Consider the following 23,754-nt stretch of genomic DNA (forward strand, 5'->3'; position numbering starts at 1 on the left):
CACACACATAGAACTTCTGAAATAGAACGCATCTGTCTCTTCACTCCATTCTTCTCCTCTCCGAAAACCCTAGTCAGAAAAACTAAAAAACCCTAGAAAACTCAACCGTGATACCTAACCATTGCATGATTTCACATTTTGATTCATTATACTTTTGATCAAGTTCGCAATGGGAGCTAGTAGGAAACTTCAAGGAGAGATCGACCGAGTTCTTAAAAAAGTTCAAGAAGGTGTCGAGGTCTTCGATACTATATGGCAAAAGGTATTGTTTCATATGCTTAATCAAACAATTTCATAATTTGAGTTCTTATTTGTATGAAGATCATTGAATTTCTTCTTCTTGATTTTAATTTTGTTAATTTTTTGCGATTTTAGGTGTATGATACAGATAATGTTAACCAGAAAGAGAAATTTGAGGCAGATTTGAAGAAAGAAATTAAGAAGTTACAGAGATATAGAGACCAGATCAAAACATGGATTCAGTCTAGCGAGATCAAAGATAAGAAGGTTTGGATTTGGGAATTTTGTTTTGTGAATTTATTTCTTATGTGTCTTCTGAAATTTTTTGGAAATTTACGATTTTCATTGCCTTAGAATTTTATTATTGTAAACCTAGAACAGATTTCATGTTTAATTTTGTTTGTAAATTGGAGTAAGATGGACTTAAAAATGGTTTCTTGAAACTAGTTAATATAATTGCCAATAAGCTTCCACTTACTAGTTACTAGTATATATTGTTTAAGGCATAAATATAATCAAGTCAATGCTTTTTCTTATGTAACTTTTAAGCCCCATGAATCAAAAAAATTCTTAAAGGGTGTTCAATTTATTAGTATTTATTAGTGATACCACTAAAAATTGTTTGTTTTCCATAACTTACGGAGGCAAATATTTGTTTCTATCTCAGTTATAAATGCTATTGAAATGAGTACAATTTTATCCGTATGTGTAGTCTTTTATTCATGTTTTGTAACTTGTAAGTACTTAGTACGAATATAATATTTCATTGATAAAATCAATCACACTTTTATAGAAAAAAAGAAAGCATTATCAAATTTACAGGAGTTAAACTACACATACTTAGGACTTAAATTAAAATAAACATTCTTAGTTAAAGTAACACATGTAGAAAGGGATAAATTTGGATAGGCTGAATCTTAGTGGAAGGTATTTAAGTTGTCACATCTATGGTTGGGCAAGAAAAATGTGAACTTACTTCCTTCAAGCTCAAGTATTTTTGCTTTATTGGGATTCAAAGATTTATTAAGTAAATGAAAATTTGCAAGATTTAATCAGTATGGCCAGCATGAAGTGGCAGAAAAACTCATATACTTAACCTGGTTGTCTGTGCGAGTATATTACCTTCAACTAGCATGTAACTAATAATAATACCAATCCTTGAATTAGTTGAATGTAAAACTTCTGTTTTTTTATAATGTAAAACTTTAGACGTTTATTGGTTCACTCCGGAGTACATCCGAATCAATTACAAAATCCTGAACTTGGACGCTCGATGATCCTTTCCATAGAGATGCCTATAGGAAAAGTAAAGTATTTCCATAATCACTTCCTTTATTTGTTTACATTTGCTATCAATGTTTGTTTTTTGAAGTTTATATTGCAAAATACGCTGCTTATATGCATCTCTTTGGTTTTCAATTTGCTTGTGCGTTGCTTCATTCGAGCCTCAAGCGATATAAGAATTGATGTAAACTCGTTGGCGGAAGCTTCAATAAAGTTTTACAATCATTTGATAACAACTAGCAATAACTAGAATTCGAAGGAATATTAAAACAATAAGCAAAACCGAATTAAACTTTTAAGTTTTTTTTTGAAACTTTGAATTAATCTTTTCAGTTAATGCTGGAAAGTGAGTAGCAACCTTGTACTTTCTCTTTGTACATCTGAAAATATAAAATAAACTCAAAAGGGGATCCTGTATTCCTATCTCTGAACGTCGTAAACTTGTAACGTTCCTAAAAACTTATGAATAACCATAAATAAGCTCAGACGCCTTCTCCTCTCAATTGGCTAGATACATCCATTTACAGGAGATGATGATATTCCCTTTTTCCAATACTTTATAACAAGTATTCCAAATAAAAATTGACTAATCTTAACTATTTTGCAAAGAAATGGAAACCAATTTAAGTAAATGTTAACTCCGATCAATTTAGGAAACTTATCTTAAATAACATCGAAAGGAACGCTTGAAATAAAGTCTTTATATAAGCTAGAATTTATGGTCGACCCTTAGTGGAATGCTCTAAGTGATTTTCCATTGACATTGGCATACTATAGCTTCGATGCACCTTGCGCCCTTAATTGCACTAATTAACTGCAATTTGTTGACGTGTGCTTGTATAATTATTAAAAATGTTAAGTTGATTTAATAATTGATATAATTAACATAGGTTATTGCTTCGTATGAGCAGGCTCTGTTGGAGTACCGCAAGGTTATTGAGCGTGAAATGGAAAGATTTAAGATTTGCGAAAAGGAGACTAAGACAAAAGCCTTTTCTAAAGAAGGGTTGGGACAACAACCCAAAACTGTAAGTTTTACCTCTATTGACTTGCTTTTTATATAGCATATCAGATGTAGCATTTTCCTTTCGGAGTTAAACACATTAGGGACTTCAAAGTCCCATACCAGGTAGGTTTTTGTTGCTGTCTTTAGTAAATATTGTTGTGTTGGTACTCTGGTACTGTGGTACATTTTTACTTCTCTGGATGATCACCAATTTTACTTTTCTTTTGGCGTCTGCTGAAATCTATGATTTTATCTTGTCATCCTGAACATTTGTGTTAGAGGATATGAAATGTGTACCTCTAATGAATGCGGAACAAGTATTATGTACTCTAAAAGTCCAAAGGGTGTTGTCGAGAATAGGTTTTACCTCTTTAGATACAGTATCTAAGCATCAATAGCTGATACCAAATTTCTGTAGTATTTCCATTTTAAACCTTTCACTTCTTGTCATAATTGTAGCTGTTCCTTCTTTGTTTTTATAGGACCCAAAAGAAAAGGCTAAAGCGGAAACAAGAGATTGGTTGAACAACGTGGTACGTGAAACAGAATTTGTTTTGTACCTTGCTCCTGCTTTGTTTTATACAAATCTTTTCTTACGTTCTGATGTTAAAATGTCATGTTAGCATGACTGTGTGCATAATATTGCCATTTCCCAAGTCCCAAAGATAGCTCATTGGTCTGTGGGTTGTATGTGTCGGGCGTCTTAGTTTTTTGCCTACTCAAATTGTGTGGGGTGGGAGGAGAGGGAAGCACTTGAAGTTGTATAAACTATAAAGCTACGGCAGCAGGTGCTTTGACTGCTTACTGGAAGTATATTGCATGTGGTTGGCTGAAGTCTAATATGATTCTTGTAAATAAATATGCTCTTTTCCGTATGTTAGTTCATACATTATGTATATGGATTCCTATAAGTGGTTCTAGGATATATTTATCTCGTGTGCTGAGCATAATCTTGTATAACTTGTTTTACCAAGACAGGTCTCGGAGCTAGAGTCCCAGATTGATTATTTCGAAGCTGATATTGAGGGTCTTTCTGTTAAAAAAGGAAAAACACGGCCTCCGAGACTGGTAGGTGACAGTCAAGTGGCGATTTTCCTTAATTTGCATTTATACTATTTATAGTTGCTTGGTCTTTTTTACTGGTGAGTGATGGATAACTGTTGTTGTGCAGACACATTTGGAGACATCTATTGCTCGGCATAAAGCTCACATAATGAAGTTAGAGTTAATTTTAAGATTGCTGGATAATGATGAATTAAGCACAGAGCAGGTTAATGACGTGAGAGATTTCTTAGAAGACTATGTGGAACGCAACCAGGTATGCAATACAAGCAATTTTTTTGGTTTTACTTATAGAAGCGACACTAATGTTTTTTAGTTCTTATCTTCCTCTTTATTCTTTAAATCTCATGTGAGATCTCTATGCGAAATTGGCTTTTTGATTCAGTAGTATTGATATTCTTTCCTCGTCAATTTCTTTAGGATGATTTTGAAGAATTCAGTGATGTCGATGAGTTGTACAGCTCTTTACAATTGGATAATCTAGAAACGCTTGAAGATCTGGTTACAATTGTCCCTCCTGTTCTAGCTAAGGTGAATCTCCTATTCCTATATTTATTGGTTTGTTCCATCCTTCGCAGGAGGTTTCTTTTCCTGATAGGTATATTTGGGATTGTGCTGCTACTGCTGCTCACTTTTTTAAACAGTACTGCTACTCACTTAGTTATATGCTATACTAGCATGAGTTTTCAGCTTACTTCTTTGTAGACTAAATCATCTGCTTATGTATTTCTTTTCCTCCTCCGCCAGTAATATTATCTCAGGGCATGTCTGTTTTGTATTTCGATAAAATTCCATATGTTTCCTACGGTGCGGCCATCTGCGCATCCATATTTGTGTTCTTGGCTTGTTACATTCCAAATGTTGACTCTGTGTTTGTATGTAAACTATGCTTTTAACCTTGCCGTTGGTTGTTGCCTGTCAGACTTGGATAAGACCCTAATGATAGACTTATATAAGTTAAGCTTTTGACGATTTCCTGAAGAGACAAGAGAGACCCATTTGTTTTTTCTGTTGCTAACGCACTCATAACTGTGTTGTTATTGCTTGTTTTGCGGTTGTATAGAAGGCGTCACATGTCCACTGCTTCAACAACTTGATAAAGTTTCATTGCATCTTTCACAGGGTCTGTGCATGTGATTTTTCGTAGTGTCACATTTTATAACGAAAAGTTCTTGGGTAAGACTATGTAATGAAGTATATGGGACACCTGACAATGACGTAAAAAACTTGAACGTAGACTCTTTTGGACAAAAGTACATTTATCTTTTGTTTGGGTGGGGTCGCAAGTGCAGTTCTAAGTTCAAAGAGCCCTCTTATTGCTTTACCAACTCATTAATCGGCATGTGGTCTTTCTTATGTAGTATGGAGATGAACACACTTCGTTTTCCATCGAGGGGTCTAAATTGTCAGACTAACTCAACAACACGCCTATACTTATCCGCTGACTTAATTCATATGTTCTGGTATATTGTATATACTTCGGAACACTTTAGTTCAAATTACCATGCGCCAACGATGGTTGGATATATTTAGGTTTGGTTTGTTAAACTTAGTTTAAATTACCATATGTCAGCAAAGATTAAAGTTCTTCTAAAGTAGACGTTCAAATATTTGAATAGCTAAAATTTGTTTGACTAGGTAGGCGACGTGGTCATACATTATATGGCATTTTGTCCGACATGGTTGTTGGTTAATATGTACAAAATGGATCTTCTATAGATGCCTTGTTCTTATGAAAAGAAACTAAGCATGCAGCCAGATACATGGATGAATGACCATTCAGCTTCACCTTAATCTTGTTTCACCTTTGAGTAATGTAGTTAACACTGTATGGAGAAAGAAACACTTTATCCATTTCTTACTTCGTAAATCCTTTAGAACAAAAGATATTGGACGATAAGTATGTTGTTGTTTAGTGTTATATTAGGAAACAAATCTTGTTCTTATTTTCTCAAACAAATAAACTTCAATGATTTTACGCTATGTTACGGAATAAGTGAACCTCATAATGAGATTTGGTCAGGAAATATGAAGGACCCTTTTTTACTTGTTACGAAGTACATTGCGTGCATCGCTTTCTTTAGCATCTTCCGACAAAATTTGAGTGGAAATACCTTCTTTTATTTGGTAAGATATCTTTGGTCCTCTTTGCTTTGGAATCTGGAATCCTGGTCGAATATTATTTGCAACTATTCGACATATACATGGGTATGCATGTCAGCTATAGATAAAATCAATGGCTCAAACACATTAATCAGCGGAAACCTATGAAGAGAAATAGAAAAAGAGATATGAACCCTCTGAACCAATTCATCAATGTATGGGATGGGATTTCTTGACCCACGGAGTTGGAATTCTAAATAGACTAGAATGCTTCTACCCGTTGACCTTGACTTCTGTGTTTTGAGTTGGTATTTTGCCTTCCCATTTTGTTCTTGCGTCTTATCGTATCATGGCCTTTTGGGTCAGAGTTTGTGTGAGTAGTTGAGCCCACTGCCACATGAAGATGAGTTTTGGGCTGATCCTCTCCAAGGAGAGATGATATTCTTTATTGAGAATGCAGTCACAAAAGAAAAATTATGCCATTCTGGATTTTTTTTATTGACAAAATGTTTTTAGTATAGCCTGAAGCCAGAGATCTTATGTACTTTACACATACTTCCCTTATCTCTATGTACTTTAATTACTATATATGCAATTAGTGGAGATTATATTTAAGTTTTAGTTCCTACCAAATATCCATTGGTGGAGTAGTTGATCAGAAATGGTCAAATCTGCATTAGATTTTGCTTGGCTTAGGGCTAGAAGTATCAGAACTTGATTAGTTTCCTTAGACGATATTCACGTGAAAAGCTCCTTTTGATTATAGCAGTCTTTGGTTGTGCCTTACCACTCCGTGAGTTAAGGATTCTGATCCGTCAACATATGTTACGGGAAAGTCTACTCTTTCAAGAAGTAATGGTTGGAATATTGTAGGATGTCTATTTCACTCGTTTTCCGAAGCAGGGTTTTTATAGACTTTACTACATGATTACGTATTTTATGGGTGAAGCTTCACCCGAACGTCAGTAATACGTATAATATAGTCCTATTGGTGGGTGTTATTTGGCACTTCGGTGTGTGAAAATAATCTCACTACTAACCACTGACCATTCTTTTGCGCCATGTTAAGCTGAAGAAGTTCTGTTAAAGAGGCATTGTATTTATGATAGTTATTATACTCTTAATTGTCAAATGTTGGTTGTTTATGGAATAAGCTAATTTTCCGGGATGTTGGTTATATTTGTCTATTTAGAGAGCTCAAAAGCAATTTTAGTTCGTCACACGGCTTACTGTGAGTTTTATTACTTATTACTCAAAAGAAATGTTGGTTTTAAATTATTTATCCTCTCCAGGCAGCATTACCCTCTGTTGTTCAACAAGGGAATTTAAGTCAGGACCAAGTTGAAGAAGCAGTTTCCCAGGACAGTAATTTGGAAGCTGTGCCAAGAACCCCGCCTTCCAAAGTTGGTGTATTGAGTCGGTCATCTTTATCTACGCCAATAGGAACTAATGCACCTACTACTCCTCTAAGTATACCAGTGAACCCTTCCCTTGGTGGCTCATTGGCATCACCGGCTCTTTCAAGTCCAGTATCTGTTCGGGTTGCATTAGATAACTCTGCTGCAATTGCTTCCTCGGCTCCTATAAATATTTCTGGAACAATAAAGGAGGAAGACAATACAAACTTTCTGAGCCGTGGGTCTTCTCCAGCTATTGATGATATTGGAGTAGGAAAGAGTGTCGGTAAAGAGTCTCTAGTTGGAGGTTCATTCAGTCAATCTAAAATTGTTGGTTCCCTAAATGCTGGTGGTACAATCCCAGGCCCTGGAGCCCTCGGTGCAGGTCCTGCAAGCTCTGATAATGCAAAGAGAAATATTTCAGAAGCTGATGAACCTCTCATTTCACCTCTAAGTAATAGAATACTCTTGCCACAAGCTCCCATGTCTAGCGATGGAACTGGTTTAGCTGATTCTAATAATGATGGTGAGGCGGCAGTTGCAGGTGGAAGAATTTTCTCTCCTTCAGTGGTTCCTGGAGTACAATGGAGACCTCACAGTGCAAGTTCCTTTCAAAGCGAAACGGTATGCTATGCTACTTAACTGTAGTATATTCTTTCATTATATTATGTTCCTTTCTGGTGTTTTACTTTGTAATCTCTTCGAAACTCATTCTGGTCCTTCAGTGGAATAAGGTCCGTGACGTAGCCAAATATTTTGTATCTAGATAGGTTTGGCAGCATAGTAGCAATCTTAGTTGACTGCTGAGAGTCACCCTTGGGTTGAAAATACATTGACATGCTATGCATGGAGTAGCGACTGTCAAAAGCTCTAACATTTCCTCTTCAGGGAGAGTAGGGTTTTGGAGTTGGACATCTGCATTTGTCTTTTCTAGGGACTTCTGTTGAGACTGCAAAATTACCCTTGGTTTTAGACCATTTCTTTTATTTATACTTTGAAGCTCTGTTGTGTTCTATTTTCAGGGCCAGTTTCGTGGAAGAACTGAGATCACACCAGATCAAAGAGAGAAGTTCTTGCAGCGGCTCCAACAGGTGCAGCATCAAGGGCATACTAATGTCCTCGGTATGCCTCATTTAAGTGGAGGAAAGCAGTTCTACACTCAACAACAGAGCTCTCACTTGCAGCAGGTCCTTTTTCCCTCCGCATTTATTGTTTTCTGTTGCAAGATGCATAAGTATGATTGGAGCATTCCCATAATACCCTTCTATGCTAAGTGTTAGTATAAAAATAATTCCTCCTAAGATTTTCCTTGGTTCTGTGGAGTAACTATTTTTCCATGGTTAACAATGGGTCTACTTCATGAAGCTAGAGATACATAAATTCTCATCTAGTAGCACCAGATCTCTAGCTGCAGCTTTTAAGCGCATAGAACACGTGTTTACCAGTCTTACGTCGGTACCATGTGAAGATAGTGTAATCAAGGTTATGGAGTAAATGAGTACAAGAGTTTTCAGAATTGAGTCAGTATCTCACATTGTATTACTATTGTAGAAGCTGATCCATAAAATATTGTCTTGCTTTTATGGCCCTCTCCCCGAGTATTCAGATCTTTCTGTGTGAGAAGTTGGAAAATCAGGGTTATGGAGTAAGTGGGTACAAGAGTCAGAATTGATTATCTGTATCTGACATGGTATGGCAGAAGCTGATCCATTAACGTTTCTCTTGGGTTTATCTACCCACCCAAACAATTCAGATCGTTCAGGAAGGTGACCAAGTAATATTGTTCTAAATCTAAGACCACATGGGACAGTGAAACCAAGACACCTTTTGCAATGCCAAGTTGTGTGACATCCTACGAGGCATGAGAGTGGCTTCACATTCTACGAACATCCTCTACTTTAGAGGTTTCCCTAGAAAATGTGTAGACCTCCCTAGCCAGCATATCTGACAAATTCTTTCTGAATGCGAGTATGTTGTTTTCAGTATCTAAAGAAAGACCTCTTATCTTTACTAAATCCTATGCGAGATTCATGTCGTAATCTCTTAAATATATTAGTTAAAGAAACTATGCTAGTAGCAATATGTCACTGCCAGTGAAAGAAAAATGCCTTCCCAACAAGAAACATATACTGAAATTAGTATACGTAATTATATAATTATGATGTATCTTCTGCGGACCATGCTTGGTTTTCAAACAAAATATCTCATGTTGTCCGAACTTTAAGATTCCTAAATATCACTTCCCTGCCATCCAGAACTCCAGGGTAAAGTATCCTACTAATTCAGAATACATTTTCTTCTACGTAATCTTCTCAGTTTCACTTTTCACAAACTGCTCTTGTGTTTGAAGTTTAAGTCTTTTTTACTTAATTTGTCCTAACATTTGTGTTTCTCCAACCTTGCATCTCATCTGAATGCCTGTATAGTTCAACTCGCAAAGTACATCTATATCAAACCAAGTTGGATTGGGGCATGGAATTCAGGGATCAGGTATGAACAAAGTCATGTCTTCCCCTCTATATCAGCCAAATGTATTATCTGCCAAATAAAAGTACATGATATGCGTCTAGTTTTCTTATTGTATTTGGTGCACAGATGGTAACCATGTCAAAGCCGCGGAAGAGGAACAACAGCAAAATCCATCCGATGCCTCCAACATGGGACCCACCATGAATTCTGGGGTAAACAAGGCTCTCATGAACGATGATGAGCTCAAGACATCATTTTTTGGAGAAGCACATGTATGTTGGATGGCTTGTTTTAGTTTCTATGCGTGTTTCATTTGACCAAATATTGGTTTCTACAAATAACAAGAACTTCTTTACCATAGCAGCATATTAAATCCTCTTTATATTGCTGATTCCCAAGGCTTTGCCCCCACAGTTAGGACCCAACCCACGCAGGACAACTAATCCTAAATTTTGATTTACCTGAAACGAGTTCTCCCTTACGAACAGACTGCTAAACTTTCAACTCACTAAGGATCTTGCGATTTCACCTCATAAAAATTGATGCCTTATCTTTATAGTGGGTAGCATCATATCTAATATCAAGCATCGATAGACTCTGAATTGTTGCTAGAGGTGATCGATCGTCTACTTGGGTTTCCCTTTTCTCTCTAATAAGTGTACTGTAATTCTTGTAAATTATGGTCCTTATATTTATGCTAGCTCTTGATTGCACCTCTGGGAACCATTCGAGTATAATATAGAAACAGAGAAATAAGTAATGGGAATTTACATTTTCAGGGTTCTGGGTAGGTTAGATTATATGTTGGCAAAGCTTGACATGTCCTAATAGCTTAACTGAACTACCATCAGTAACTACTATGTATTGCTCAAGCTTTTAATTGAATTGTTCTATTGCATTGTAACTTCGAGGCGTAATCTTTATCAAGTTTAAGTACTTACACTGGTAACTGCAGGTTGGTGGGTCTGGTTCTTTTGCAGAAGCTCCCCATACACCAAGAGATAGTGACTTTTCTCCTGGACAACCTATCCAATCGAATCAATCTTCAGGAAGCCTGGGTGTTATTGGCCGAAGAAGTGTCACGGACCTTGGTGCAATTGGTGATAACCTAAGTGCCTCAACTCCAAACTCTGGAGGAATGCATGATCAGTTGCACAATTTGCAGATGCTTGAAGCTGCCTTTTACAGGCTTCCTCAGCCCAGTGACTCAGAACGTGCAAAGACCTACACTCCCGTATGAATCTCTCCTTAACCTTTAGCTAACCATTTATTTTATGTGCTCGACATGTTTATATAGCAATGTTCTTCCGATATTCTCAGAGACGCCCAGTGGCAACCCCGTCAAGCTATCCTCAGATTCAGTTACCCCTTGTTGATAATCCAGCTTTCTGGGAAAGGTTGGCCAGTGATTCTTCTGGTACTGATGCCTTATTCTTCGCGTTTTACTATCAACAGGTACCTGCTAACCATCATATACTTTTGCTATATGGTTTATTTCGTTGGCTCTAATAATAACTTCACCATGCAGAATACTTATCAGCAATATTTGGCTGCAAGAGAATTGAAAAAACAGTCATGGAGATTCCATAGGAAATATAACACATGGTTTCAACGGCACGAGGAGCCGAAAGTTACCAATGACGAATGTGAGCAGGGAACTTATGTGTACTTCGATTTCCATATCGCCAATGACGACATGCACCATGGATGGTATGCATAACTTTCTTACATGTTTCAAACTATGTGACAATAATATGCAAGTATGCAACCTTATGTCCTTACTGAGAAAAGAAAGCAGTACACGAACACATAGTGTTTTTCCTTAATAGTTCTTAGCTATTAAGAGGTATAATATAGAAGTTACAACTTACTGAACATAGCTTTGCTTGGTACAATGCGAATATTCCTAGATATTCACAGCCCAAATTATGCTCATTATAGGTTTAGGGTGCAAGTATTTCTAAATTATTTATATGTTTGTCCCTTTTACCAATTTCATGTGGTTAGTGGTTGACGATGGTCCGTGCCGTTTTGCTTGTCTGTTTAAACAGTTCGTGGCAGGCCGTGTTTTATTTGACATGAAGGTTGAAACGGCCCGCCACGGCCCATTGTGGAAACTTCCTGCCACCCTGTGTGATCACTGTTTTAGGTGTTGGAAACAAATATATCTTTTTATTACTTATAGATGTGATAAATTGACAATGCCGAAGTAACTCAAGTATGATGGAAGTTTAAATATATATTTGTAAAAGTTCATGATATACCAAGCACAAGAATTGTGGAAAATAGTTGCAAATAGTTTTGTACTGAAATTGTAGATTATTAACAAAAACTGGAACCGCGTCATTTAGAGTTCTTGACTTTGCGTGTTATACGACTATTATGCAGGTGCCAGAGAATCAAGACCGAGTTCACTTTTGAGTACAGTTATCTTGAAGATGAACTGGTTTAGAAATATGAACAGCAATATTTGTAGAATCTGAACCATCGGATAGTTTGTAACAGCAGGTACTGCCTCATTATATTCGCCTACTTCATAATTCTCAGTTGTATGGCTGCAATTTGGGTGAGGAACTGCTTCTCGCTGTTAATAAAGCGATTTAAGAGATAACAACTGCTTGTCAATATCTACCTTGTTGGACTTATTGTCGTATAGTTTTTGTGTTTTTAACATCAGAATGATATTTCTTGCATTTTCATTAATAAAGCAGAAGATTTTAAGGTAGTTTTTGATTGGTTTGATCAGACATAGATCTGTCTACTTAAATAGTTGGTGGAGGTGCCAAGAATTTTGGCATATCCAGCCACATAGTAGACTGGGAAGACGAGGGAAGGAACTTCTTTCTTTCTTCTTTTTCCATTTTTTAAGAGTAGATATTTCGGAGATGTTATATTTCTTTCGAGACACTGGTAGCGGAGTCTAACCACTAGTTGTGAAATGAAAACTAGAGGGGAGGGGTTCAGAGGAATATGGGTTAAGAAGAGGGCTAACCACCGTTAATGGAGTCTTTCTGGACACTTTTAATCGAATCTAACCCCTAGTTGAACCCGAAGGGAGACCAAACCATTTAACGTCTATCTTGACATGGCTCAACTGTGGAGTATTTGTTAAGGTTATCGGAGAAGAGATGATCTGACAACCCTTGTACATAGAGTCAGAATTTGGTTGGAAAAAGAAACCTGTGTGCCAGGCACCTTTCCCTTCTGCCGCAAGATGAACCCTTCTACCAATTTTGGTTTTTTTTGACAAAAATGAGGGGTGTACAAAGTAGGAGTGGATCTTTGTCTGCATTTTTCATAGGTTTCCCTAATATTTGTCTATTAATCACTTGATTGGGGCCTCCCACCAGCCCTCTGCTTGATGTAGCGACGTCTCACTAGAACGTATACTCTTAGCATTCTCTCTCCATTTGCTCCGAGCTCTGATAAATTGCCACATCGGGTGCAAGGCTGGGGGAGGGAGCAAATGGATTGATGAATAGAATTTCTCCTCAATTTATGTATGCGAGTGATTTCATGTTTCAATAATAAGTTAGTTCTAATTATAAATAAAAATGGGGGTTGGTATTTACAGAGAATGAAAAGCTCTTTACAAGGCCCAGTGTTCTACTTTTTCCTGTTTATCTCCAATTATGTTTTTGGTATTTACATACCAAAGAAGGGCTAAAATAAAAAAATTCAAGGACTAAATTGAAAATAAAGTTCATTCTTGTTCATCTTCAAACCCAATCGTTCAGGACAACCGCCCCTACAATCATTCGACACAAACACTTTTACTGGAGGAAATTGGCTTGAATAAGCTTCATTAATAGAGGAGTTCAAAAGTCCAGGACAACCGCCCCTACAATCATTCGACACAAACACTTTTAATGGAGGAAATTGGCTTGAAAAAGCTTCATTAATAGAGGAGTTCAAAATTTCAAGAAGCTTCATTACTGGAAGAGTCTGAAGTTCAAGAGTCCTTATTAATGGAAGAGGTTAACAATCATGAGCTATCATGAATCACCTGACTAATGAAAATAATATGAGTTATTTCCTTTTTGGCCCCCTACTTTGTGACCAGCTTCTTTCTTGGTCCCTTATTTTTCATAAATTCAAATTTGACTCTCTATTTTCAAGTAAAGGCCATAACTACCCTTCCTAATTTCAAAATAAAAATACTAAAAAAAGAGAAATTTCCACCTTACCTCTCTCGCCATAACTATACCTTTGTCGGAGAAAAGAGAGGTGAGGTGGAGAGAGGTAAGTGGAGAGAGGTAGGTGGAAATATCTCTTTTCTTAATATTTTTATTTTGAAATAAGAAGAGTAGTTGTGACATTTACTTGAAAATAGGGGCCAAATTTGAATTTATAAAAAAAATGAGCCAAGAAGGAAGTTTGTCATAAAGTAAGGGGCCAAAAAAGAAAGAACTCAAATAATATTCTAAAATAAAACATAACAAATAAAAATGAGTGATTCTTTGGAGGAAACTCAAAACTCTAAGATAAAATCAATTTCTTCAACGACCAAAAATTTCGGTCAGTTAATGTTAAAATGATGAAGTTTTTCGGCCACAAATTTACCCAAAAGTTTCTTCCAATAATGTCATTTTTCACGTAAAATTTAGATGAAAGCCACCGTTTTTTTAACAGTATTTTTATATAATTAATTTTAAACTTTGGAAAAAGAATACGAAGCACGTACGACTCATATGTAAATAACCTACAAATTACATGACAGAAAATACAACGAATTGCTTGAAATTTAGCTACAAAGAAATTAATAAAAATCGGCCACAAAGAACAACAAAGACAAAGAGGAGAAATAAACGACAAAAAAAAAAAACGATTAATTTTCGGCAATATATGCCGAAAAATCTCATCTTCTACACTGCGGATCTACCGAAAAACACCGTCTGTCTTCAAGTAATTTTTCATCGTCGTATCGTTTTCAACTTCATTTAATAAAGAAAAGCTTATAAAAACCTAAGTAAAACAAACAAATCTTATATGTATGAAACCTTCGTTCTACTTGTGTTGAATAATCCAAGATTTCTATAAAGAGAAAGTCAAAACTCACGTTGTAATCCAACCAACAACAAAACTCACACAAGAAATTTCAAACTTATTCAATACCATAAAGAGAATCATAAGAACCCAAAGATTTTGATTCTTGAAATCTGAAACAAAGATCATTGATTTTGATTTCAATCGTTTTAGTTGTTGGTTTTAGGTTTAGATTTTTATCAAATGTGTTATTTTCATTTGATAAATTTAAGTCTTTACTTTTAAATACAAAATAGTTACTAAAAAAACAAAAAACAAAACAAAAAAAAAAATACAAAATAGTTTCATGGATTAGAAGTTAGAACTAAAAGATCTAACTGCTCTGTAAATTGCTCCTAACTGCTCTGTAAATACCATGACCAACTTTTATTAGAGGTTTTTCATGTCTTCGGGCTGATGTCTACCATTTAATTTTTTTTATAAACTAGTCTTTTATTCTGAATGAAGTAAAAGAGTAACATAAAATAAATCTTGAGATTAAAATATATGATAGTATTGTCTGATAATTTTCACTGCTTTTGAGAAACCGCCAGGTGCATTTTTCGAAACGAAATCTTACAAATAAAAAAGTGATGAGGTACAACTTTATCGTTTTTGAGCTCTTGAATCTTATGAATTCATTAAAATAAGATTTTTTTTCTAGTTGAAATATTAAAATAAGATCTTAGCTCTTGAATCTTATGAATTTATTAAAGTAAGAAGGGATTTTCACTAATATTGAGATTAACTATTATTTTTGTATTAAATTAAACCTTTGTCATAAGACATCCTTTCAGTTCAAGATAACTTTTGTGATTTCCATTTTCATTAAAACTTGTGCAACAACTAGGGCTGTCATGAACAAATATTAATTAGAGCTAATGTAATATACTAGTCTAATACAAGCAATCTGACAGAGTGGATCCTATGTATTAGCCTATTAGGGTATGCCAAGAAAGACATTGGCAATGTGATGGTTCTGTGTCATTTAGATATAACGCTTAGGGTCCGTTTGGTAAATGTGAAAACACATGGATGTGCAAACCATTTCTTACTTGTAAATCATCCTTTTTTTTATGAGAAATACGATTTTTATTGTTTGGTAGGGTGAGCAAATCTGATAAGAATTTCTAGAGGCACTCACATTTTAACCTCTAAGGGGGTGTATCTAGCGATAAAATCGGGCGCCTCTAGCAATAAAGTCGGGCGCCTCTAGAACAATCCAAAGTAAAACCTCTCCTCGTTCGTACATTTTTTAGAGTTCATCGGAGAGATTGGTTTGGGAGAGGGAGGCGAGAGGATGTAGAGAGAGAAAATGAGATTTTAAGATGGAACAACATGAAACTAAACCATTCTTCTTCTTTTTCAAAAATCCTCACCACTCTTAAGCTAGTTCCATCAACATCTATAAACCCTTTCAAGATCCATTGCTACAATCTTACCAGTTCTATCAACATGTGTCCTGAACAAAATGACCTCCCAGTCTAGTAGTAGGTTGTAGTGATCTTTCCTAATTGACGATTGAATCAGGTACAAGCTCGATCTCTGAAGTTTTTCTTAGGGTTTCTGGTGCAAGTCCGACTGAATTCAAACTGTTTCTTGTCGATTTCGGTTACTTGTCACAAGTTCCATTAACGACAATGTTATAACTGAGTTTAACAGTTAGACAGAAAAACAAAGTCGGGTGAATATGGAGAAGCAAGTTGAAGTTAAAAGCGATTACTTCTTGAACCATTCATGGATACAATCAGAAATTAGGAGAGGGAGACCAGAAATTGAGAGAGAGGAAAGATATTAAAAAAAACGAGAGAAAGAAACACGGGAGGAGAGAGAATGTGTTTTGAGGTCGTGAGAAAACCGTTTGCCAATCTATTTCATGGGAAAAATTTGAAGCCCCTTTTACCAACATTTTTTCTAATGAGAATTGCACTTTCTTACTCATTTGGCTTTATCAAACAACAAAATCGATTTTCTTAAATTGACTTTCTCACGTATCAAACGGACCCTTAAACTATAACAATGAGCTTTTACCCTTGCCTCATCCTAGGGTAATTGGGGTGGAATTTTGAGAGTCCACTTGTAGAAACAAAACCCTATGGTCCTCGGCCTTGGGTTCGAGCTCCATGTTAATAACAACAGGGAAAATTTGGGTTGTCATAATTGAAATATGGGTATTAAATGAAATGGACGAATTCTATATATTTTAACAAATATTTTGGTAAATTCTTTTAGATATTGTCACTCGCTAGGAAGCAATTAAGATGATATGACGAAGAAATCTCTTTCAATTGGGCATTTCATCAAATGCCATTTTTACTTGTAAGCCCTACATTGAAAATTAAAACATCGATGATGTATTCGATCATTACTCATGTAGTATACAAGGATTGACGATATCAAAGTTAGATCGGATAAGTCATGGATTGGAAAGGCCCATGTTTAATTTCATGTCACTTTTTACCATACAAAGTTCACGCGACTTTTGCTAAATTTACATGTCATTTTCTATTGGTAAGTGCCTTTTGATAAATTTACATATCATTTTGCTAAATTTAGATGCATCTAGTTGCAACAAATTTATCCTAAAATTGTAACCCTAAGGAGGAAGTGGTAACTCTCAACAACAAAAAAAAACAAAAAGGAGAAAGTGATATGACATAGATGGAGCACCACTCTTCACACATGGGTGGGTATCCGATAATGACAACTCTTCAAGGCACCATCCGTTTTTCCCAAGTACAAAACGACAATAGCCGTTTTTTGTCCACTTTCAACCTCCAAATTTGAATTTCAAAAAGTTGTTGTATTATCTATCACTTTTAGAAGAAAAAAAATTAGCCTATTTGAGGAATAAAACGTGAGATTTAATCAAGCAAATTTGGACTTTTAGCACCAATTATCTCATTCTGGTCCATCATTTATTTGTTTCAACATACGCGAAAGTAAAAGAACACCTATTGTTCTGTTTATGATGGGGACGATTTTAGTGAATAAAGAAAAAGCTCTGGGACATAAAGACTTAGGGAAGAAGAATTTGTGGAAACCGGGTCTGTTTTTTGTCAATTTGTGCAATCAAACGTTGTCCAAATCAAGATCAGGATGGACCATTGGATTCGTCTCGTCGAGCTCTTGAATTTAGACATAAGGTTTGTCAAAATCCGATTTCATATGAATAAGTTATTATTGATTTACTTGGGGAATATATAAGGATAACTACAACATGTAGTTTTATTATTAGTACCGTATTGGATAAATAAGGAAAGTTCTACATCTTTATATAGACTTTCTCCACATATTAATAATAGATTCTTTGAGACGATGGGGCGCTTGGCGTGGTTTGCACCACGCAAACCATTCACTTTGGACTTGCGCATCGTCGCTAGGAACGATTGGAGCCATTCATTTTAAGATAAGAGATTTGATCCGACGGTGGAGATGTAATCAACAAAGCTGATAGATCCGTTGGGATCTAACGGTAGGTGTTCGTGGCTCTTGATCTAGATATGATGGTCGAAATTAAATCTGAAACCCAACGTCAATTGTGGTTGTTGGAAACATCCATTTTTAGCATTTTCTGAGCATTCATTTTCAAGCATTATAGTTTAAGGATCATTGTTCAGAAGTTCGTATTACTTACAAAGTTCGTCAGACTATCATAACTAAGAGGTACCATCTTTAACTTGATAAGTAGTCTGTTTTTATCCTGGGAGACATACACCATCACTGTTGGTACTGATATACAAGGTGTAAATTGTCTTAAGGACAGAGGTATCATCGACTCGAATATTTATTAGTTTTAATTTTTTATTTTAATAATTACTGTTTTCATCTTTTTCAATTAGTTTAGAGAAGATAACTCTTTCTTTGATTTATCAGAAGAAAAAAAAAACTCAAGTGGTTGTACTCTGTTTTGTTTAAAAAGAAAGATTAAGATTTATTATCTTAAAAGAGAACCGGGGACACAACAGAATTAACCTAGGGGACAGACATATTCTTTTTTTAGTCCAGAAATTGACTTGATCAAACAGTGCCCTCTAATCTTAATCTTCTTTACCCCTCTCTTATGTTGCTTTCTCTCCCTCTCTCTCACGTTCTCTTATGTACTATCTCTCTCTCTCTCTCTCTCTCTCTCACGTTCTCTTATGTACTATCTCTCTCTCTCTCTCTCTCTCTCTCTCTCTCTCGTTTTCTTACTCTCTCTCTCGTTCTCTTACTCCCTCTCTCACTGTTTCTCTCTATCTCTCTCCCTCTCTCGCACAAAACAGTTCCAGCGGAAACCTCCTCGAGAGTTTCGCTACTGGTCGGTCACGAAAAGTTTCGTGGTTTACCAGTCACAACAAAATTTTGTGGCTAGTCTGCCAAGAAACACTTCGTGGTAGGTTGGCCACAAACTCTTTTTGTGGCTGATCAACCACGAATCCCTCGAGGAGGGGGTTCCGGTGAAGGGGGCACTTCCCTTTGCCTGAGCTGGGTGAGGGGGGGACAAATTGTGAGATAGAGAGATATCAAGTGAGAGAGATAGAAAACGACACAGAGAGAAAAACAGTAAGAGATAGAGGAAGATGGAGTAGGAAAAGAGAGAAAGATGGAGAAGGAGGGGGAAAGAAAGGGAGAGATTGAAAGAGAGGGCAACAATGACTGAGAGAAGAGACGGCAATGGTGGTCGAAATGGTGGCAGTGGGAAGTTGTGTTGGTGAAGGGGATAGTGAAAATGAAGATTAGGAGCAATGTTTCATCAAGTTAATGTTTAGGCTAAAAAAGTATATGTCCTCGAAAATATACAAAATATATGGATTCCTTACAGAACTTATTCCCGGAAAATTGAAAAGAAACTACAGTAACAAGAAACTCAAAACACTTGAGTTTGTTGTATAAACTAATACAGCGGACGGAAGGAAATCTTCTATTTAAGTATTTCATTATTTTTCTTGATTCACCCTCCACATTACATCGGAAATTCGGAAGACAAGTGTTAATTTCTCACCTAAGGGTTTCCTCAGCATATAGACATTGTATGATAATCTTTTGAAAGAAATCCATATTGGTTTTATATGACTAGTGCAAAGAATATAACATTTGAAATTCAACTTTATAATTAAAAAACAATATCTTTCAAATCCATCGGGTCATTTAACGGCCATATTGCCATTATGTCGGTTACCGACCCACATATCCATCCATATTCACAAACAAAATCCAAAATAACTAAAATACCCATTTAAAATATTTACAGAAGTATCCTTACTTTTGAAAATGACGAAAATACCCTTTATAGAAAGGGTCTGACGCGGAATCTCGCACGAGCAACGTGGGCTGTTGGATTTAGCAAACGTGTACCACGTCAGCCATTGATCGTGTGCTCTCTCTTTCACCTCATTCAACTGATCCTTCCCCCTCTCTCTCTCTCTCTCTTTCTCTCTCTAGTCTCTATTTCAGTAGTATTTCTCACTCCTCTCTCTCTCTCTCTAAAAACCCAGTTGAGTGATTGAGAGATCAATCCAAGTAGAATCTAGAAGTCCATAACTCAGCCGTGTCAAAGCTTTCTCTTTCTCTCTCTCTCTCTCTCTCTCTCTCTCTCTCTATCAGAAAAGGACTCAACCGTTTCACTCGACGTACCCACTTTCCGTATCCGGTTTAAAAACTACTAGTTTTGTTGTTGGTGGTGGTGGTGAATACGTTTCCTTTTATTCTTGGGTTCTATTTATTTCTTCTTTCTTTCTTTCTAAAACTTTTTTATCTGATTTATTTTCATACCCATTATAATCAATACGCGTTTTCACTCACTACTTCTGTTTACAATTTTTGGGGTTTCTCTCTGTTTCTTAGGTTTCCTCTAAAACCCATCTTTTCAATTCGTCTTTTCTTCTTCTTTAGTGGTGGGTTTGTTAGGAAAAGCTTAGATTTATCCCCAAAAGCTTATAACTTTTGTGTTATTTTTCTGCATTCTAGTGGCGGTGATCTTTAGAGAGTGATTTTTTGTTTCTCTCTCTAACTTTTCACAGTCATCTCCACTTTGGGTTTTTGCAGATCAGGTGAATCAAACTCCTAAAACCCATTTTCCACTTAACCCCCATTGATCATCACTAAAAAAAAATTAATTTTTTTTTTCTGATTTGAAGTTCTTAAAAGGATGAATCTGATGATTCTATTATGGGTTTTGATTATTGGGATTTTTGGTTCTAATAATTATGTTGAAAGTCTTGGTGTAAATTGGGGAACAATGGCAACTCATAAATTACCACCAAAGATTGTAGTTCAGATGTTGAAAGATAATGGTATTAAAAAAGTGAAGCTTTTTGATGCTGATGATTCAACTATGAGTGCTTTAGCTGGTACTCAGATTGAAGTTATGGTTGCTATCCCTAATGATCAACTTACTTCTATGAATGATTATGATAGAGCTAAACAATGGGTTAGAAGAAATGTTACTCGTTATAACTTTAATGGAGGTGTAAACATCAAGTAAAGATTCTATCTTTTCTTTCTTCTTTTATATTTGTTCCTTTTATTTCAATCAAAGAAGTTAAGTTTTGTTGGTATAAAAGTTAGATAGATTTGATCTTCATATTGCCATCAATCTAGGGTTCATAATATTTGTGATATCATGGGAATCTAATTCATTATTATATAGGTTTTGTTGTATTATTCATCATGGGTAGTTTTTCCTTGTGTGTTATAGATTTGTGATTCATGAACTCATGTTTGACTATTTGGATGTACATCTAGAATTTTCTATCACTCAATCACATTGTATAATGTTTCTACAACTTGATGCTCAGACCACATTCTATCTGATTGATCATTTCTTCCTATTTCGTTTGTCCAAGATGTGGATCGCTTATGATGAAAAATAAACTCAAAATCTATTGATTTTTCGCTCATTAGGTGTTTTAACACTCTTAAGCTCTTGAATGAAAAACTTAAATGGTTGCCTAATCAAGAATGTCATTGTCTTTCTTTTAATGATCATTACCTTAATGACTCTTGAAGTTTTCTTATTGTTGATTCTTTTACTAGTTTGGAAGTTCGATGTATACGTTTATGTTTTATGAGAATCAACATTATAACTCGATTTATTTTGGATTAATGACTCTTTTCTTCATGCTAAACCTTTTTTTATTTAATCTTATATCAGGTATGTGGCAGTGGGGAATGAACCTTTTCTTTCGTCTTACAATAATTCATTCTTGAACGTTACGTTTCCGGCTCTGCAAAACATTCAAAATGCCCTAAATGAAGCTGGTGTTGGAGATAACGTGAAGGCAACAGTACCCTTAAATGCCGATGTCTATAACTCGCCTCAAGATAACCCTGTTCCCTCTGCTGGCAGGTTTCGAGCTGATATTAATGAGCTCATGGCTGCAATAGTCCAATTTCTCAACAAGAACAATGCTCCATTCACCGTTAACATCTATCCGTTTCTAAGTCTTTATGCAAACGACGATTTTCCTTTGGATTACGCTTTCTTTGATGGAGGAGGTAGCCCGATTCTTGATAATGGAGTTTCATACACTAATGTCTTCGATGCAAACTTCGATACGTTAGTATCTGCTCTAAAAAGTGTTGGATTTGGAGATATGCCCATCTTCGTCGGAGAAGTTGGATGGCCCACCGATGGAGACAAACACGGAACCTTACCTTATGCTGAGAGATTTTATAATGGGCTCTTAAGACGACTTGGGGCGAATCAAGGAACTCCGTTAAGACCAGGATTCATTGAAGTTTACTTGTTTGGTTTAATTGATGAAGATGCTAAGAGCATTGCACCGGGAAGTTTTGAACGTCATTGGGGGATTTTTAGTTATGACGGACAGCCCAAGTTCCCAATTGATCTCTCGGGCCAAGGACAGAATAAACTTCTTATCGGAGCACAAAACGTTCAGTACCAGCCCAAGCAGTGGTGTGCTTTTAACCCGAATGCTAAGAACATTAACTTAACTCAGCTCGGCGAAAACATCAATTTTGCGTGCACGTTTTCTGATTGCACGGCTCTTGGATATGGGTCATCATGTAATAACTTGGATGCTCAAGCAAATGCTTCTTATGCATTCAACATGTATTATCAAGTTCAGAACCAGGAAGATTTGAGCTGTAATTTTCAAGGTTTGGCTATGGTGACAGAACAAAACATCTCACAGGGAAGCTGCAATTTCATAATTCAGATTGCTGCGTCGGGTTTTCTTACCATACCTTCACTATTAACTTCTGCATTTTTAATGGTAATCGCCTTTTGTTTAGTAAATTAATTGGTTTATCTTTGTAGATATATTAGATTTTCTTCCTTTTTCGGCTTGCTTTTGTTAGATTATCTTTCGATTGTTGAGACTATTCAGCTTAATTAGTTTAATAGTGTTACAACTTAGATTCACGTAATAAATCATATTATGTTCTTCGATAGCTTGAATCAGATTTTTTTTTCTCTTCCTTCATATCTTGGTTGGAATTTTTCGTCTTGCTTGGGAATTGAATCAGATAATAGAACAATTCTCTTTAAAGAATGTTACAATTACTTAGAGTTCGACTTGAAAGAAAACGGATTAAGAAGGCAAAAAGAGACCCTTGAAAGAAAGGGTTCATCTACCGTCTACCGTGTGCTCTTAACGTTCTAAGTCTGAGTCATAAATTATTTCCGTTTTTAACAAGTTAAAATTCTATTCTCCCCATTGATTGTAATCATAGATTAAAAATGTCAAAGAAAGTCGGTCTTAACATGTATCACTGGAAAACATGATAAGAAAATCGGCAAGAAAAGAATATAGCAAAAATCCTTACATACATTGTCAAATTGATAACAAATAAGTAAAGATATCGATATTCCTTTCTCAAAACTATAACTATTCTAAGATATAGCGATAGTTGAAAAGCGATTTCCAAAAATATGTGGCCTAGTTTGAAGAGAGTGGTCCTAAAACCCGGTTATTTTCCTTATCATGATGACTTATCTGCCTGATCCGATAAAAGATGCATACTTCCACTACTTGATAGTGAAGCCATGAGCACAAGTTTCATTAGCATCCCAATTATACATATTCCTCATTGCCCTTGAATCTCATATGGAAATTGAAGAAACCAAGTTCTCCAAAAAAAAGTTTGGAAAGCACGACCATGACAGGTGCTTGAGAGTTGAGAGGTGACAAAACCCTATCTGAAGTCAAATGTCATGGGACC

At 35.9% G+C, this 23,754-nt stretch overlaps 2 protein-coding genes across 3 annotated transcripts; both read left to right on the top strand.

Annotated features, from left to right (window-relative positions):
* The first annotated feature begins 20 nt into the window (after positions 1-20).
* Positions 21-12,286, top strand: LOC147568792 (uncharacterized). Of its 2 annotated transcripts, XM_086667310.1 has the most exons (16): positions 21-262; positions 376-507; positions 2,436-2,552; positions 3,013-3,063; positions 3,509-3,598; positions 3,702-3,848; positions 4,013-4,123; positions 6,988-7,546; positions 7,631-7,716; positions 8,115-8,279; positions 9,519-9,582; positions 9,688-9,833; positions 10,517-10,795; positions 10,882-11,016; positions 11,090-11,271; positions 11,950-12,286. In XM_086667310.1, the coding sequence occupies exons 1-16, from the start codon at positions 170-172 to the stop codon at positions 12,011-12,013; spliced, it is 2,421 nt and encodes an 806-aa protein (XP_086523436.1). In that variant the 5' UTR covers positions 21-169; the 3' UTR covers positions 12,014-12,286. The 2 variants fall into 2 exon arrangements, with proteins under 2 accessions (XP_086523436.1, XP_086523431.1); XM_086667305.1 differs by having other exon boundaries at positions 6,988-7,716.
* A 7,613-nt stretch (positions 12,287-19,899) lies between these two features.
* On the top strand, positions 19,900-22,983 carry LOC147568793 (glucan endo-1,3-beta-glucosidase 8-like). Its single transcript, XM_086667326.1, has 2 exons — positions 19,900-21,048; positions 21,722-22,983. Exons 1-2 carry the CDS (start codon positions 20,717-20,719, stop codon positions 22,830-22,832), a joined length of 1,443 nt encoding a protein of 480 aa, XP_086523452.1. The 5' UTR covers positions 19,900-20,716; the 3' UTR covers positions 22,833-22,983.
* Positions 22,984-23,754: the final 771 nt, after the last annotated feature.

The sequence above is a fragment of the Eschscholzia californica genome, unplaced genomic scaffold, assembly GCF_041429995.1.
Source record: "Eschscholzia californica isolate CP2 unplaced genomic scaffold, dmEscCali1.0.p SCAF_1, whole genome shotgun sequence".
Taxonomy (NCBI): Eukaryota; Viridiplantae; Streptophyta; class Magnoliopsida; order Ranunculales; family Papaveraceae; genus Eschscholzia; species Eschscholzia californica.